Source organism: Hyaena hyaena, unplaced genomic scaffold, assembly GCF_003009895.1.
Source record: "Hyaena hyaena isolate Hyena2069 unplaced genomic scaffold, ASM300989v1 scaffold_453, whole genome shotgun sequence".
NCBI classification, from domain to species: Eukaryota; Metazoa; Chordata; class Mammalia; order Carnivora; family Hyaenidae; genus Hyaena; species Hyaena hyaena.
Window position 1 is genome coordinate 1,450,098 of NW_024081083.1, and position 18,607 is coordinate 1,468,704.

General features: G+C 39.0%; 1 protein-coding gene across 2 annotated transcripts in view; it reads right to left on the bottom strand.

Moving 5' to 3' along the window:
• The window catches only part of SNX2 (sorting nexin 2), a 55,505-nt gene extending 41,023 nt beyond the window's left edge, over positions 1–14,482 (bottom strand). Inside the window, exon 1 of one of the 2 annotated variants that reach the window (XM_039253422.1) lies at positions 14,331–14,482. In XM_039253422.1, coding sequence (XP_039109353.1) covers positions 14,331–14,438 — 108 coding nt within the window. In that variant the 5' untranslated portion in view covers positions 14,439–14,482. The remainder of the gene's footprint in view (positions 1–14,330) is intronic. The other variant, XM_039253423.1, reaches the window with a different exon arrangement.
• Between the last annotated feature and the right edge of the window lie 4,125 nt (positions 14,483–18,607).

Sequence of the window (18,607 nt, forward strand, 5' to 3'; positions counted from 1 at the left end):
GCCCCTCATGCTGGTATATCTAAACATGTATCAGGATGGTCAAAAATCTGTAGCTCTGACAACAGCAAATACTGGCAATGATGTGGAGCAACAGCAACCCTCGTATTCACTGCTGGTGGGAATGTAAAATGGTACAGCTACTTTGGAAGACAGTTTGGCAGTTTCTCAAAAAACTAAACATATTCTTATCATACAGTCCAGCCATCACTTTCTTTAGTATTTATCCAGAGGACCTGAAAACTTATGTCCACAAAAAACACAGCACATGATGTTTAGAGTAGCTTTTATTCCTAACTGTCAAAATTTGGAAACAACCAAGATGTCCTGCAGGAGGTTAATGGCTTAAGTAAACTGGTGCTTCCTTCCAGTCAAAGGAATGTTATTCAGCACTAAAAGGAAATGAGTTATCTAGCCATGAAAAGACACAAAGAAAACTTAAATGCATATTACTAAGTGAAAGAATCCAGTCTAAAAAGATTATATATCCTGTGATCCCACCCATAGGGTACTCTGGAAAATGCAAAACTATACAGACAGTAAGAAGGTCAGTAGGTTGGGAGGGAAGACAGGATGAAAGGCAGAGCAAAAAGGATTTGTGGACAGTGAAACCACTCTATAGACAGACTACTCTCGGGGGAGGGAGGGCGGGTACACGTGGTGTCATTACACACTTATCTAAACCCACAACATGTAAGACACTATCAACCATAAACTTTAGGTGATTACGATGTCACAGTGTGGACTCAGCTATTCTAACAAACATAACGTACCACACCACAGTGGCTGGGGATGTAGATACGTGTAGGGGCTGTATATGGGAAACCTCTGTACTTTCCACTCAATTTTGCTGTGAATGTAAAACTGTTTTAAAAAATAAAATCTATTTTAATAAAATGAAGCAGACTGGCACTAAAGATGCTTATAATATGCCATTATATGAGAAAGGCAGGCACCTACCCACATGATTCAGCTTCTTGACAATATTCATTAAAACTAAGATATTCTTGTACTGAGTAAGACACAAGCACTAAGGTCCTGTATATAACTTGCACACTAAATTGTAGCTGTCCCTCACTGAAGGCTGTGAGTGAGGACCTATTTTTGTCCCCAGCTCCCCGTGTCCCTTTCAGTCTCCTAGCGAGAGAAAGAGCTATTCTCTACTGGACGAACAGGAGTGTGGAGAGTGGCCAGTGAGTGAGGATGTGATGGAAGAGAACGTTAATGATTTCTTTGCCTAGAGCACAAGTTCTGGGTGATCAGAACTAGTTCTCAAAGAAGGGAACCTGAGAGACATCAATATTTTAAAAAAATGTTTAATTTTTCTCCCTACATCATCACCTACTAGTGTGCTGAACATTGAGAGTTGCTAGTATGTCTTCAATTAAAAAGTAGTATTTAAGATCTCAAACAACATTAAAGAAACCCCTTAGAGCCCCTTTCTTTCCCACCGACTAACACTAAAATCTCTGGACAGAGTACAATACACAAAGATCTAAAAGTAAATAATGGCAGGTAGACTGGGGAAAGAGACACAAATGTGAGGGTGATTTTATGGGTTTCTCCACCTGTCTATTCTCTTTTGGCTTTTCCTGAGAATGGCTCCAACTGCAGAATCATACTAATCATGTGAGCAGAAAATGATGCCAAGAAAAGTTCTTATTTTCTGACCATAACACCAGGGCACCTGCTATCAAGAGATGTAGGTGGAAAATTCTTTTCCTTTTCTTCCTATCCCTACCCCATTTTTTCTCTCTTGGCCCTGCCATGAGGCCAGACCCAGTTGCTTAAGTGCAGGAAAGCAGCAGTGATGAGAGCACAGGCATCTAAAACCCCAAAAGAAAAATCTACTTGTCTAACCAGCTCACCTGGGAAAAGGGGACCCAGAAATCTTCATTAGTATTTTCTCTCCTTTCTTTCACTTGTTTTCTGCAAGGGTGGCCCAAGTTGAGCAAAAGCGTGTGACAGTGTAGGAAGCTAAGACTAACAGAAGGCAATGTTTCTGGGAAAAAGTCTTGGGGGGGTGGGGGGAAGGCAACTGTCTCTTTTCCAAAGACTAGATTTGTTGATTGTCTGGTATAATACAGACAACGTCTCCTCTAGAGCAAAGAATAGGCACACTTACTGCCAATTATATATAAATGATTTGGTTCCCTAACCTCAAATTCTTCAGCTGTGACACAGATCAAAGGCAGGTGCAGTATCAACCTCCTCCACCCCACCACACCTCATCACACCACTGTGTCAAGAAAAAGGCAAGGGAAATTGTCACAAACTTGATACTCATGCTGTTTGCTATGCTTTGAGAAAAAGTGCTTAATCAAGGGGGCGGCACCTGGGTGGCTCAGTCTGGCTGAGCATCCAACTTCGGCTCTGGTCATGATCTTGCAGTTCCCGAGTTCAAGCCATGCATCACACTCTACTGACAGCTCAGAGTCTGGAGCCTGCTTTGGATTCGGTCTCCCTCTCTTTCTGCCCCTCCCCCACTCACCCTGTTTCTCTCTCTCAATAATAAATTTTAATAACATTAAAAAAAAAGTGCCTCATTAAGTCTTCTTGCAGCAACTATAAAACAAGTTAATGTGTTACAAGGAAGATAAAATTTCCGGTTTTATACAGTTCTTGACAGAAAAAAATCAGTGAACAGGAAGACAGATTATTAGAAAATAACTAATATGAATAAGTGACAATGGAAAAAATGGGGAAAAAAACAGCAGAATCTCAGGGACCTGTGAGACAATCTTAAAAAGTCTAACATTCACATCACTGAAGTCCTAAAAAGAAGTGCACAAAAATATTTCAAGCAATGATGGCTGAAAACTTCCCAAATGTGTTGAAAGACATAAATTTACAGATTTGAGAACAAAGTAACTCTAACAGGACAGCTTCAGGAAAACTATACCCAGGCACATCATAAAAAGTGGCTGAAAACCAGAGCACCTGGGTGGCTCAGTCAGTTAAGCATCTGACTTCAGCTCAGGTCATAATCTCACGTTCATGGGTTCAAGACCTGTGTTGGGCTCTGTGCTGACAGCTCAGAACCTGGAGTCTGCTTCGTTCGGATCCTGTGTCACCCTCTCTCTCTGTCCCTCCCCTGTTCATACTCTCTCTCTCAAAAATAAACATTAAAGAAAATGTTTTAAAAAGTGTCTTAAAACCAAAGATTAAAAATAAAAAAATGTGAAGGGTGCCTGAGTAGCTCAGCTAGTTAACTATACAACTCTTGATCTGAGCTCAGGTCTAAATTTCAGGGTTGTGAGTTCAAGCCCTGCATTGGGTTCTGTGCTGGGTGTAAAGCCTACTTAAAACAAACAAACACAAAAAAACAACAACCTGAAAGAGCTAATGGAAATTTTACATTTAGGGAGACAATGACAAAGACTGCATATTTCTCATCAGAAATCAGGAACCATGACATTCGCACCGTATCTTTACAGTGTTGAAAGAAAAGAACTGTAAATGTAATTCTATATCCAGCAAAAGTATTCTTCAGGAACAAAGTTGGAATAAAGATATCAAATGAAAGAAAACTATAGGGATCTACCATCACTAGGACAGTTCTTGGGAAAAAAAAAAAAAAAGGAAGGGGAGGGAGGATGCTAAAAGACAATCTTCAGCCTGAAGATATCAGATATGAGTAACACAGACTTGGAACTTCAAGAATACAGTTAAGAATTACAGAAATAGTAACTAACTCGAGAAATATAATAGAATAGACCATTTTCCTTCTTTTAAGTCATTTAAAAAGTGTTTGACTATAAAAGCAAAACTTGTAACAATGGTAAGGTTTTCAATGTATAACATAATACACGTGAAAACTGTAATATAAAGGCAGGTAAATAGGCATAAGAATCTACATTTTATTTTTCTAAGTATACTATTAACTCTAATTGGACTGTAAGTCATTAGGTATATATTATGTAAGCCCTACAGCAACCACCTTCTCTCTCTCTATGTAGATAGATATGCATATGTATTCTATATACATATGTATATATGAGTATATTTATATATTTAAAGAGAGGAAGGGAAAATAAAGCAAAAAATCCAGTAGATAAATGAAAAATACTTACAAGCATTAAGATAATACAAAAGAAGGGGAAAAGGGGGGAAACAGAGGGAAAAACAGAGAAGAAACAAATAAAATAACAGATCTAATCAAATCACACCAATAATTACATTAAACACAACAATTACAGGACAGAGGTAGCTAGGCTGGATATAAAAATAGCAATACACAACAATACATTGCCTACAAAAAAGCCTACCCTAAAGGCAAGAGATAAGTTAACAGTAAAAGAATGCAAAAAATATATCATGCAAACAATCAAAACAGAGATGGAGCGCCACATTAACATGAGGTAAAGTAAACTTTGAATATGGAGTACTATCCGCAATAAAGAGGGGCACGATATGATAAAATGATCATCAATTTCCCAAGAAATCATAACAATACTAAATGCCTATGTGTCTAACAAAGTTTCAATATGAAGAAAAAATTGAACTGAAACTATAAATTAAAAATTTGAAGTCTACAATTATATTGGGACACGAGAGCATTCTTCTCTCAGCAACTGACAGAACAGGTATGTAATAAGGGAAGATAGAGGAGAGCTGGAAACTACTTTTAACCAACTTGACTTAACATTTAAAGAACACTCCAACAGTAACATTAGATTACATACATTCTTTTCACGTACACACAGAATATTCACCATAACAGTTCATATTCTAGGCCACCAGACAAACCTTAACAAAGAACTAAAATCATAAAACTTTCTCTGACCACAAGCAAATTAAACTAGAAATAATAGAAAAGCTACTGAGAAAATTGCCAAATTTGGGAAATTAACACATGTCTAAATAATCCATAGGTCAAAGAGTAAGTCACCACAGAAAGTGAAGAATAGATTAAATTGACTAAACACAACACAGTAACAAAGTGTGTGGGATGCAGCTAAAACAGTGCTTACAAAGAAATATATAGCTAACTACTAATCCTAAAAAAAAAAAACAAACCCAATATCCAAATTTCAAATCAATGATGAAAGCCTCGACCAGCAATAGGAAAAAAAAATCAAGAAAGGAAAAGATGATTCTTTGAAAAGATCCCAAGATATGCTCTAGTGAGGTTAAAATGAATATATAAATATGTGAATAAATTTCCACTATTCAGAATGAAAAGGCAAAGGCATCACCAAGAGACCCCCTAAATACCGTTATAGGAAAATAAGAGTATTATGAACCTTATCTTATGCCTATTTCACAACCTAGAATGAATGAACAAATTCCTTGAAAGACACATACTACAGAAGTTCAACAAGAAGAAATAGTTCTGTATCTATTAAAGATAATGAATTTGAAGTTAAAAGTCTTCCAAAAAAACTACATGCTCAGATGACTTCACCAGTGAGTTCTAGCAACCTTTAAAGAAGACAGAAGACTAATTCCATTCCAGCTCTTTAAGAATGCAGAAGAGAAATAAATATTCTCCAATTCCTTTAATGAGACCAGCATTTCTGGTACCAAATCAAAGACATTGTAAGTAAAGAAAATATTACACGAATATCTAGCACGACACACACAACAGCCTAAGCAAAATACTATCAAACTGAATGCAACAATATATAAAAAAGATAAGCACATTTATGACCGCGGGGCTTATCCAAGAAATGCAAGGTTTAGTCAGTGTTTGAAAAAAATCAATCAATATAATCCATGTCAATCAATCAATCCATTGATATATCAATCAATATAATCCATTGTTAACCTAAGACGAAAACTACACGATAGTGTTATTAAATGCAGAAAGAGAATGTGCCAAAACCCGTATCCATTCATGAGTACAAAATTTCAGAAAATAAATAGAATTCCTTTAGCCTAATGAAAGACACCTACAAGAAAAACTTAACAGATAACATGATATTTAAGAGACAAAGAATCTTAAAGAATCTTTTTCTCCTAAGTTCACAAAAGGGAAAATGATATTGACTTTACCACTCTTATTCAACATTATGCTGATAATCTTAGGTATTACATTAAGGCATAAATATTGGAAAGAAAGAAAGAAAACTCTAATCATAGCATGATTATATACATGACAATACCAAGGACTCTAGGAAAAAAACTACTAGAACTAATGAGTGTTTAATACATTTGTTGGATAGAGGGTCAATATGCTACCAATGAGCAAATGTAAAAGAAACCACAAAATAGGTATAAATGAACACAACATGTGCTAGATTGGTATGCTGAAAACTAAACACTGATGAAAAATTAAATAAACCTAAATAAATGGAGAGAAATAGTAAACGTATGCTTAAATCTTCAATACTGTTAATATGTTAATTCTCCTCAAACTAATCTATGGATTCATCACAATCCCAATTAAAACCTCAGGTGAAATATTGGGTAGAAATCAATAAATTGCTTCTAAAATTATACGAAAAGGTAAAAGAAGTAGAAGAGCCAAAACAATTTTGAAAAAAGCCAGTGGATTTACACCCGCTAATTTCAAGACTTGGCTATAGTAAGACAGCATATAACTGGCAAAAGGAGAGTCAACAGATCATTGACAAAGAATGGAGTCCAGAAATGGACACAAACACACACACACACACGTACATGTATGTTCAACTGATCTTTGAAAAAGACGCAAAAACAAATCATAAAGAAACTTTTTAAGTCTAGCTTCTTTAACTTAGCATAAAGCATGTAGGATCCATTGGTGAAATACATTTTGAAAAATAAAATCAACAATTACAGAACATGACAGCCATCAACAACTGACTACATACATCCTTCTGAAGTGCAAACATAGTATTTACCACAAAAGACCACAGTTTCAGCCACAAAACAAACCTTAACAATACGATTATCTTTCAATAAATGGTGCTGGAACAACTAGATATCTGTGTGTAAAAAACTTGAAACTTGAATTCATGTGAAAATTAACTCAAAATGAATCCTATGCCTAAAGTGAAAGCTAAAATTACAAAACTTTTAGAAGGAAACATAAATAAAACCTTTGTGGCCTTGGGTTGGTGTTAGGAAAGGATGTCATGTGACATATGAAATACTATCAACAAACAATAAAAGGACTAACCTGAACTTCACCAAAATAATAAACTTTCCTTCTGTGAAACTAATGTTAATTGCATAAAAAGACAAGAAAGAGTGGGAAAAATATTTGCAAAACACACATCTGGCAAAGGATGTATAATTAGAATATATTAAGAATTCTCAAAGCTCAACAAGGAAATCCAAATTTTTAAATGGGCAAAAGCTGTGAAAGGGAGAACATCACCAAAGATAATTTTCAGATGGTGAATATGCACCTAAAAAGACACTCAAAGACATTACTGGAGAATGCATATTAAAACTACAGTGGGCTAACACAACAAGCCTGTAGGGACAGCTAAACGTCTTCAGTGTGCTGGTTGCTAGGGTCTTTGGGAGAGAAGACTGACTTATAGCTTTCGCTGATTTCTATGGAGTAAACGAGCCTGCTGGGGATGCTTACCCCTCCCTGAATGTGGACTTGGGAAGGTATGTACTTTGCACCATATAAATAAACATATGACCTCAAGGACATAAAAAATAATAATATGTAGTAAAGAAATTAGGAAGTGACGAGTTTTGAATGCTTAGTGCCTTCATTTTTAATGTAATTCATTTAAATATGTTTGTATAACTTAATTTTAACAATGGCTGGGTTTAATAACCAGCTTACAAATACCCGAATATTGAACAATCACTTCTTTCAAACCAACAGAATCCAGTCTCAAGCTCACCACTAGCTAAAAGAAAACCTGATATTAATAAATGCAGACAGGATGTGGAACAACTCGTATTCTCATTCACTGCTATTCACATTAATGATAGATCTACTTTGGAAAGAGCAGGGCAGTTTCCTTCTTTCCCTTCCTTTCCCTTCTTGCTTTCCTTCTTTCGACTCTTTTATAATTTTATTAGATTTCAAAGATGAAATGAATAGAAATCTGACCAAAGACGAAAACAGACAAATCTAGCTGCACAAAAGTTTCCCTGGAGCTAGTTTTCAAGATTCCAACATTCAATAATACATACAAAATGGGACTCTGAATAAGTATAAAATTTCTATACTGAAATAACTTTTATGACTCCAGGAAATACAGCGACATACTTTTATATTGAAACGTCATGCTTTCGTTTTAATGAAACCATAGATTAATAAGTTTCAGACTCAGAGAACACTGTCCTAACAGATATCATCTTGAATTACATTATTACTACAGCCATTAACTCGTGGGACTAAAAGCAAATGACTTCACCTCCCTCAAACCGTTGTGGCAGGAAGGATGGCAGTTTCTTACAAAGTCAAAGCAACAATCAACAGTGATACACTGATACAATGGAATATTAAATTCAGAAATAAAAAGGACTGAACTACTGATATATGCAACATCTCTGAGTCTCATCTACTTTATATTAAGTTAAAGAAGCTAGATTCAAAGTTTCATACTGTATGATTCAATCTATATGACACTGAAACAAGACAAAACTATAGACAGAAGACACATCACTGGTTGCCAGAGGTTTGGAGTGGGGAGGGGTTAACTATGTGAGAGAATTTTATTTTAGGTGATGGAAGCTCTCTCTGTCTTGAGTGAGGTAGTAGTGCACTTTACTAAACTGAGGTAAATTTTGCCTCAAGTAAAAACTATCATCACAGGGAAAAAAACAACAACAGTTCAACTTCATAGGAAGGTGGGTATTTGTAAAAGAGCACTGAAAGCAAATTTCATTTTAAGAAAAAAGTCTGCAAAAAAGTGAGCAACTCTGCCTTAAGCAACTTCGTATAATATTATTTTTTGACAGGCACTAAAAACTGTTCATTCTAAAATCCCTCAGTTTAGTAGCTTTAAGGGAAAGTGGTCAATTAGAGTCGTGCTGCTCATAAATCTTTCTAATACTTTTCAATGCTCACCCCTTTAAATACCTGTTCACAAAATGTTTTTGCCCTGACACACCTGTAATTCATAATGAAATTTTCAGAAAAATTAGTATTTAAAATTGGAGGCCTACCTAGAGATCAGAAAACAGAATTAAGAAAACAGGCACTGCTACTACCTACTGTATTGGTACAATACATACTAATTTAGTAATTCTTGGTCAAAAGTCCCTTGTCATGCTCTTATTTTCTCTTGATAATTCCATTTTCAAAATTTCAAAGACCATTTCTATGTAATTAAGTCACTCTAGTCTTCTATACTATTTTGTACCACGCACATGTTTCAATTACACATGTACCATCTGGTATTGCAGGCATTTATTCACAAAGCTGTGTTTATTATACTGACTCTTGATGATTCATACACTCACTCCTTAGAGCAGGGACTAGATGTCCACAGACTGGTTTAATATAATCATTCAGTAAGTTTATGACAGATTCCCAAAACATTTCTAGCCCATCAGCATCTCTAGCTGCTTGATGTTCTCTTAGTTGCTGTAATGTAGCCCCAAATAAAACTTGGAATTCCTCTAAGAATCACCTCAAGAGAGGAAGATATTGAAAGTCTTTAGATGTCTGGCTTTTAATCTACTGTGACATCAATTTCCTTTTCTCCTTTATTACTTGCACTTGCTTTCCCTTTTGAGGTCTTTAACCTTAGACTTCAAATAGCCTCCGACTCATCAACTTGCCAATAATACCTCCCACTCAAATTTATCCTTCAGACTGCCAACACATTCATAGCTCTCACCCCCCCTACTCCAAAGCCCTTCACAATCTCACCACATAGTAAACTTGTAACATCCTCTATTCAGCCACTCTGAATTTTTTATGGTTCCCTAGAATACAGACTGACCCTCAAGTGATCCTTGATATTCTCCCACTTAGAAATTTCATTACCCCTTCAAGGTTTCTCTTAAATACACCTCTTCAATGAGCTTTTCCAGCCAAGAGAAGCATTTAGTGTTCATCTGCTATGTGTCAGGAACATTGATAGGAATAAGAATCTCCCCATATTTCACTGGTACTTTCAGTGAAAACTGGTTGTGTTTTCAGACCATTATAAAATCACAATCTGTATCGGAGTTTTCTGTACACCTCTTTCTTCTCCACCAGAGATTTTGTCCTCAAAAATTTGCAGGAGGTTGCTGATATCTGCACTCTGATGATGATCCAAATAGTATGGCAGAGGGTAAAATAACCAAGTATTTGCTGAAGTCAACCACGTAAAATGTCTTGCAAACACTTAGAGCAGCATGGGGTTAGAGAAAAGGAATTTTAAGACCTGTGAGCCTCCCAACTGGAAATTTCATTTGAAATGCTCTATAATCTCTATCATGTGATACTGCTGGGCAAACTACAGTCCTCATCTTACCTTCAAGTGACCTTTATATCTGAGGTTAGGCTGAGAACCAGGTGTGAACACCTATGGTCAAGTCACTTGCAACAAGGGTGCCGAGATCATGCATATGGCAAAAGAATAACCTTTTCAACAAATGGTGCTGGGACAACTGAACTGCCATGTACAAAAGAATAAAGGTGGACCCTACCTCATTACACATACAAAAATGGACTCAAAACGGATCAAGGACCTAAAAGAGCCAAAACTATAACATTCTTAGAAGAAAATATACATGTAAACCTTCATTACTTTAGATTTGGCAGGAGATTCTTAAATATGACAGTGAAAATCATGAGAAACAAAATTTTAAAAATAAATTGGACTTCATCAAATTTTTTAAAAATGTGCTTAAAAGGACACCATCCAGAACAGTAACAAGACAACCCAGAGAATGGGAGAAAACATCTGCAAATCATTCTTATAACTCATTAGTAAAAGACAACTCAATTAAAAAAATGAGCAAAGGATCTGAAGACACTCCTCCAAAAAAGATCTACAAATGGCCAACCAACACATGAGAAGATGTGCAACACTTTTACTCATCAAGAAAATCCAATCAAAATCACACTAAAAGAGCATGTAACACCCATTAAGATAAACAATAAAAAAAAAAGTCATAACACCAGGTGTTGGTGAGGCTATGGAGAAACCAGTACCCCACACATGGTTGGTGGAAATGTAAAATAGCGCGGCTGCTTTGGGAAACCAGTCTGGCTATTACTTGTACACAAATACTTACTGCGGCATTATTCGTAACAGCCCAAACGCAGAAACCCATATGTCCATCAACTGATGAATAGATAAACAAAATGCCGTATAGCCACACCAACGGATTATCCCATTTCATTCCATTCCATAAAGGAATCAAGCACAGACTTTGAAAATATTATGCTAAGTGAAATAAGCCAGTCACGAAAAAACACGTATCATATGGTTTCATTCATACAAAGTCCAAAACAGTTTACAGAGACAGAAATTTAATTAGTGGTTGCTTAAGAGATTTAGGGAATGGGGGCAAGGAGTGATAGCTGAAAAGTACAGGGTTTCTTTTTGAGGTGAATTCTTTTAGAATTCTTTTAAAATTCTAAAACTAACCGGTGATTTTGTACCTATCTCCAAATATATATAAGCCATTAAATTGTACACATTCAATGAGTGAACTGCATATGAATTCTACTTCAGTACATCTGTTTAAAATAGAGAAAAGACATATTATAATATGTATTTCCTGATTTTATTGTTTTTAAAGTGCTATCTAATTTCTCCATGATGCTTTAGGGCAAGCACCTTTTAAACTTAGGGTTGAATTATTTAAGGAAAAAGAAGTATTCCTAAACAATGTAAAAGCCTTGTGTCTCAGGTACCAAAAACAAGCTTTCACTAGATTTTTCCCCCCTTTTCAGTCCATTTCCTGCTCCCTATGCCAGCTTCCACCAATTTCTTGTTACACAGTCACAACAGAAACAAACACTATAATTTTTAAATATTCCTCATTTACTAAATCTGGCTTTATGTGACTGTTCTTAATTGTGAAAGGAAAGGAGTCCAATTCCATGTTAAAAATGTACTAATATCATACACATACACTTAATTGTATAATTGTTACAAGCTTAACAATGACATCAAAGATGTCTATAATTTGATTTTCACTTATGTGAATTTCAATTGATTTAAAAAGCTTCTACGTAAATAATATAAATTTTTAAATTCCCATTTTTAAATTAAAATACAATAATCTGGAAGTCTTACTTTCGATTTACAGCTTAGGTAACTATTTGAAGTAGATGACCTGCTTCACAATCATCTAGGGCTTTGCAACTCATTACTGTCTATGGACCAGAAGCAATGAAGGAGGAGTGTGTTAAAAATGTATTATAACGGCCTTATCCCAGCCCTACAGAACCGTAATTTCCACTTTAACAAGATCCCTAAGTAACTTAGGTATAAAGTTTGAAGATCTTAAGCATTCCACATGCAGAGTCCAGGGAGCAGAAGGTATCTGCGCTTCAAATAAGAATCCTTTCCGTTTCTCCTACACTCTGAGGTTTGAGAAGCACTTCTGGAAACAAAAGTAGAGTGCTGAAAAAGAACATTCCTTCAGAGTAGTTTCAATATACTAAAAAACAATGCTATATATCCATCCCTTCCCTAACAGTTTAAAAGGCAAAGAATCTGATTTTACAAATCTGTTTTACTACCTTAAAACTAATAACCTGAATGAGTCTATAACACAAGGCATTGAGCTTACCAATCAAAGCCAACTTTATTTACAACTTTCACAGTGCACTAACCAAGATAAATTTATCCATACTCAAACTTCTGTAGACTTTTATTGAAAAAATTCACATATCTTATTAAAAAGTCCCATCCACGTGGGACATAGAAATTGACAGTTCTTTTACTCAACACTGAAAAGCCTCAATTAAACAGAACGTTTAGTGCTCACAGTATTCTAATTCACACTAGGTCAACAGTTTGTCTGGATCCTAGCTGGTGGAAAACCTTTAGAGTCCTCAAAAGAAACACAGGTTTTAGAATTCTGCATAGACACTAACTCTCAGTACATTTTAAGACAGCTACAGAGTATGTATAAAGGGCTAAAAAAAATCCTAAACCCAAAAGGTTCATCTGTTATGGCAGGCAATTTTTACAAATTCTTAGGAGATGCTGGTTTTGATAATAAATCCAGCAAACATTTACTCAATGCAAATGTTCAAGATCTTGTGAGGAACACAAAGATGATCAAGGCACCATTTCTAACCTCAAGAAGCGTAAGATCTAAGGGGAGATGGGATTTGGCTGGGAACCCGTATATACACTTTGCAGAGTATGGTCAATGATCAAAACGATTCCCGGAAGTTCCAAGTTCCAGCTAACTTAATTTTAGATAATGGATATTTTACAGTAATTTCCAATTGATTTGGTGTAGAGTTGCACAAGCCAAAAAAAAAAGCTTACAAAAGCACTTTATAAAGAAGTATAGCCCAAGGTAAACAATCCTCAGGGCAATTTGCTTACACTTTAATACACATACACACACTTAAAACTGGGCTATGAGGTGTGGGTGCCTTCATTTAAATGCAAAGCAATTCAAACCTGAAATGGATCTAGGAGGCCAATTAGAGTCAACAGTGTTTCCTCTGACAAAAACAGGAACACAACTTTAGAGATCGCTGACCATGCGAGAAAAGAGGAAAAAGGGACTGAGGATCTGTTATCTCTCCTCGGTTTGTTTTTAAAAACTAAAACAAAAACCCCAAACCAGCAGTTTCCTGGACTACTCCCTGTCTTCAACTTTGTATTTTATAAACGCTAGCATTCTTAAGAAGTCTAGGAACTAAAGACGACAAAACGGGTCAAGTGCATTTAACAGTACAGAACAGGGGCACCTCCCTCAAGGGGAACTAGCAGTCCATGAAGGGCCACGACCGGGAAAAGTGCATCCACACGCTCCGCGGACAGCCACGGCCACTCAACCCTCCGTTCACTGCTCTCCCCTTCCAGGGGCACACCCTCCCCTAGGAAAGGAAAGGCAAGCGCCTCTGCAAAGGGGGATGCGGAGGTCGCCCGGGAGGGTGGTGAGGTTTACCAGGACTCAGGGCAAGACCCTCTGCTTTGGAGAGGAGGTGCAAGTGACACCGAGGAAGGCCGGCTGAGCCGGGAAAGGGCGCTGCAATGCTCCGGCCGGTCCCGGCCCCTCAAGGATCAGCTCGACCCCCAGCCCGCAAGGCTGGTCTCGTGAGGAAGGCTGGCCGCCCAGGCCACGCTCCAGCGCACTGACAGGTACCAGAGGCGGGGCCCGCGTCACAGGTGTCGCCCCGACCAGGTCCCCGCAAACCCGGGGGGGTGGGGAGGGACAAGTCCGGGCAGGGAAAAGGCACCTAAAGGTGAGACGCGCGGCAGTAGCGGAGCGCAGCACCCACGGCGACGCGGTCTCACCTCTAGGGTGGACACAGTACTGGTGAACAGGTCTTCGCCGTCCTCCAGCTCCTCAAAGTCGGTGGGCTTCCCGTCCCCCAGCGGAGGAGGCTCCCTCTCCGCCGCCATCTTCGCTCGTCCAGACGACTGCGCGAGCGGGGCCTCGCGGACCTGTCACGTGAGCACGCACGGCAGGGCTGGCGCGCCCGCCGCCTCGCTCCCCGCCCCCGGCCCCGCCCCCCGCGGCCCCGCCCCCGGCCTCGTGACGCCGCCCGCCCCTGAACGCGCGGCACTCGGCTCCGCCCCACTGCCTCTCCATCCGCCCCCGCGTCTGGGTCGCCGTCCGCTTTCACCGTCTGCTTGCTGTGCTGACGGTGGGAGACTCCTGCCCTTTTATTACCGTCCCCTTTGCGGCACGTCGGGCCCAAATGATTTCTCGGAATTAACACTTTTAAGACCGGCATTACCACTTTTCAAGTGTCCTGAAGGAAGGTGCAAGAGTTGGGCGACCAGCCGTTGGGCTTGGTTTACACACAGACCGGGGGCAAGCAAGACTGAGGTTTGATGGAAAAGAGACACTTCTTTAGGCTGTCCCACGGAACTCGCTGATTGATGGAAATGTTCTGTGTCAGCGCTGTCCTGTAGAGTCACTGCTGGCCACGCGTGACCACTGAGCCCTTCTTGTAACTTCAGTGACTAAGGAGCTGAGTTTTAAACTTTATTCCACTTTAGTTCATTTAAATCTAAATACATGAGCCACCCATTATTCTTCCTCCATAAAGTCAGAGAAAGCCTGGACAAATGACAGGAAACTCAGTGGATGATTGGCAACAGCGTAACACTCCGTTCCCTCCGCCAGTTACTAGCGCTTTGTCCCCCAGAATGGTCTTCTGAAGACTTTGAGCTTCCATTTCCGTAGCAGCACAATGGCAGTGTTTCTAATCCTCCACCCACTTCATTGCACAGGATTATTCTCAGGATCATAGGAGAAAATATGTGAAAATATTCTGAAGGCTAAAAAGCGCTATGCTAATGCAAAGTATACTCAAGGAAAATTAAAAGAGGGCATTGCAAATAGAGACCTGGGGTTATGATTTTGCTGGAGGAATAAAAAGCTTTGATGGGATTCTTTACAGATTAAGTACAAACTCTGAACGCCCAACGGCATGGGAATTAGGCCTGGGTCCTACTATGCACGAAACTTACTTAGCATCTCTGGACTTATTTTTTAAACTGCATTAGAGCAGGTTTTTCTATCTGCTAGGATTTTTTTCCTTTCCTAATTTTTTAAATATTTATTTATTTATTTTGAGAGAGAGATCATGACGGGGAAGGGGCAGAGAGAGAGAGAGAGAGAAAGAGAGAGATTGTGAGGGGAAAGGCGCAGAGAGATAGAGACAGGGGAGAGAGAGAGAATCCCAAGCAGGCTCCACACTGTCAGTGCAGAGCCCAACACAGGACTCGAACACTGAGATCATGACCTGAGCCAAAATCAAGAGTCAGACCTTCAACCAACTGAGCCACCCAGGCACCCCCACTTCGAAATTTCTACATTTCTATGATGATTATTAAGAAGCAGTAGCCGAAACCAAGATTAAACATAAATAAGCACACCAAAGTTCAAATGTTGCTTGGGTTGATTTGATGCATACACCAATTGTCCCCGTTATGCTACCATCACCAATGCTTTCCATCATTGGTAATGGCTTACATCAGCCACTGCTGTGTCCCTGTCTGGAAGAATCGGCTGTTGAGGAGCATTCCCCATCCTGCACCCCACTACCCTACAGTCTGGAGCCTGTCACTGATCAAACACTTTAACCTCTTCTGAGAGCTCACAGCCTGGGTAGACATGTTTCTTTCCTGCATCCCTAATTTTTACCTCTGCCTCTGTTAATTGCTTACTACTTTCTGTCTTCTGCTACGATTATTTATTTTCCCAGATTACTTTTTGTGCTGCACATCTGGCTGAAATATAAGTGCAGCCACCTGTGACAGAAATTACAAGTGGCTGTTCTGTAAAAGGGAGGTATGTGCAGAATGACCTTCAGAGGTCAAAGGGGCCCTAAGACAAAGAAATGTTTTATTAAGGGCACTTACAGATAGAAGCTGTCTTCATGGCAGCAAGAAGAATAAATCTCCACAACTCCATCTCCCGTAAGATCTGCTTTTATAGGCTTAGAGACTGGGGAGTACTTGCTGGGGGACCACACAGGAGGAGAGTGTTTGAAAATAGGTGTGTGTCATATATCTCCAAACAGATCAGGGACGTTATGCCCTGAAGGTGTACTCAAGGGTGTGGCTAAACAAAAAGAAAGAATGTGGTAGGGGTGTTGGTGGAGCTGTGCTCAGGTAGGCTTTGGGTCACATAGGGGTTATCATGGCAGATTTGTCCAAAATGGCATCAGTCTGGTTCACATAGTGGCTTTAAAAAAATGTAGTTGAGTTGTCTTTCATCTCGGACCATGAAAGCTCTATGAGATCATTTAGGATTTATGGGCTCCTTCTGTTGTTTTATCCTCCCTAGGATGTAATCTCTTCCTCGTGGTCAGTTGGCTCACCACCACCACTACCTTCCAGCTGGAAGAAAAGGAGTAAAAGGGAAATGGAATGCCATCCCCTTCCCTTCAAGGGCCGAATCCAGAAGTTGTACGCACCACTTCTGCCCACATCCCTTTGATCCGCTCATTAGTTATTGGCTATCTCTAGATACAGGAAATGAGGAAATGAAGTCATTATTCTACTCCCTAAAAATTATAGGTTCTCATACTCTGGAGGAAATGGAAACTATCAGAGGGAACCAATAGGCTCTGCTATAAAGCATTCATTCACTCTTTTCATGGCATCATAACTGGCCTTCCTTCTGGGTAATCGTTCCTTTCCCACCCTCTGCTAAAAGTCTCCTCCAACTCAAGAATGGAGGGCTGACCTAGGCTTAAGCCAAGTAGTACTGACTTCCTTAGTCCTAGTGATTGAAGGGAGGTCAGAATCAGCTGCATTTCCCACAAATTCTTCGCAGCTTTGATTGTCTTTCTTTCCCTATTCAACCTGAATTCCATGAGCCAGAATGATAAAAATTCCCTTACTGCTTTTCTCAGGTGTTTTTATCCCTTGGTTTTTGCTTTTCTGTTTAATCTTGTCTGAAACTCAGAATTCAACCACCAGCCTCTCTCATCTTATATCCATATTGCTCAGACCGTTTGATAAGTAACCCCCAACCTTAACTGAAAGTCCTATAAGCCCATGGTCTTCAACTCCCAACTCCATTATTTATTTCTTTTCCAAATCCTTCACTATTCTTTCTGGTAAAGGATCTAAAAATTAACTTTCTCCTCAAGCATCCTATCACCTTTTCTGCTCATTTCCATCAGATGACTTAATATCCACATTCAATGACCAAATAAAATCCGCTGAGTGAATCCATCAGCCTTCAAACACAACTGAGAAATTGTCTTCTCTGTTCTCCTACCACTTCTGTGTATGTTTCTATAACAACTATCATATTGGACTGTGATTATGACCACTTTTGAATCACCCCTAATAGTCTGGCGAATCATTGCACTTAGGGGCTATTTCTTAAGTGACTTCGGATCCTGGGTAGCCCTGTATTAGATATCTATTGCTGTAAAACATGTTACACCAAACTTACATGGCTTAAAAACACAAATATATATTTTCTCATGATTTCTGTGGGTCATAAATCCAAGTGCACCTTAGCTAAGTGCCTGTGACTTGAAGGTGTCTCACAAGTCTGCGGTAAAGATATCTACCTGGGCTGCAGCCAATTCAAGATGCACCTGGGAGAGTTGGTGGCCTGCCTCAAGTTCCCACTGCCTGTTGACTGAACAAGTGAATTTACTGCCACACAAGCCTCCCTGTAAGGCCCCTCACACCATATGCCAGCCTGCTTCCCCCAGAGCTGAGGACTCTAGGAAAGAGAGAGTGGGACAGTGCCAAGAAAGAACGCTTGTTTGGTGAGCAAGACAGAGACGAGAGTCTTTTTATAACCTAATTTGCAACATGGCATCTCATTGCCTTTGCTGTATTATGTTTATTACAAGTTAACACCCAGGGGGAGGGACAGAACAAAAGTGCGAATAACAAGAGGCAGGGATCTTGGGGGCCATGTTAGAGGTTGGCATAAATCTCTAAATAGGGTTTAGTACTCAAAAAAATAGATACCCTGTTAATACCTTCAATAGATGAATGAATACACAGAACTCAGAAAAGAGGGCTAAGTGGAAGATGTAACATAGTAGTTAAAGCAACTAGCACAAAAGAAGAAGGCAAAGGGGGTA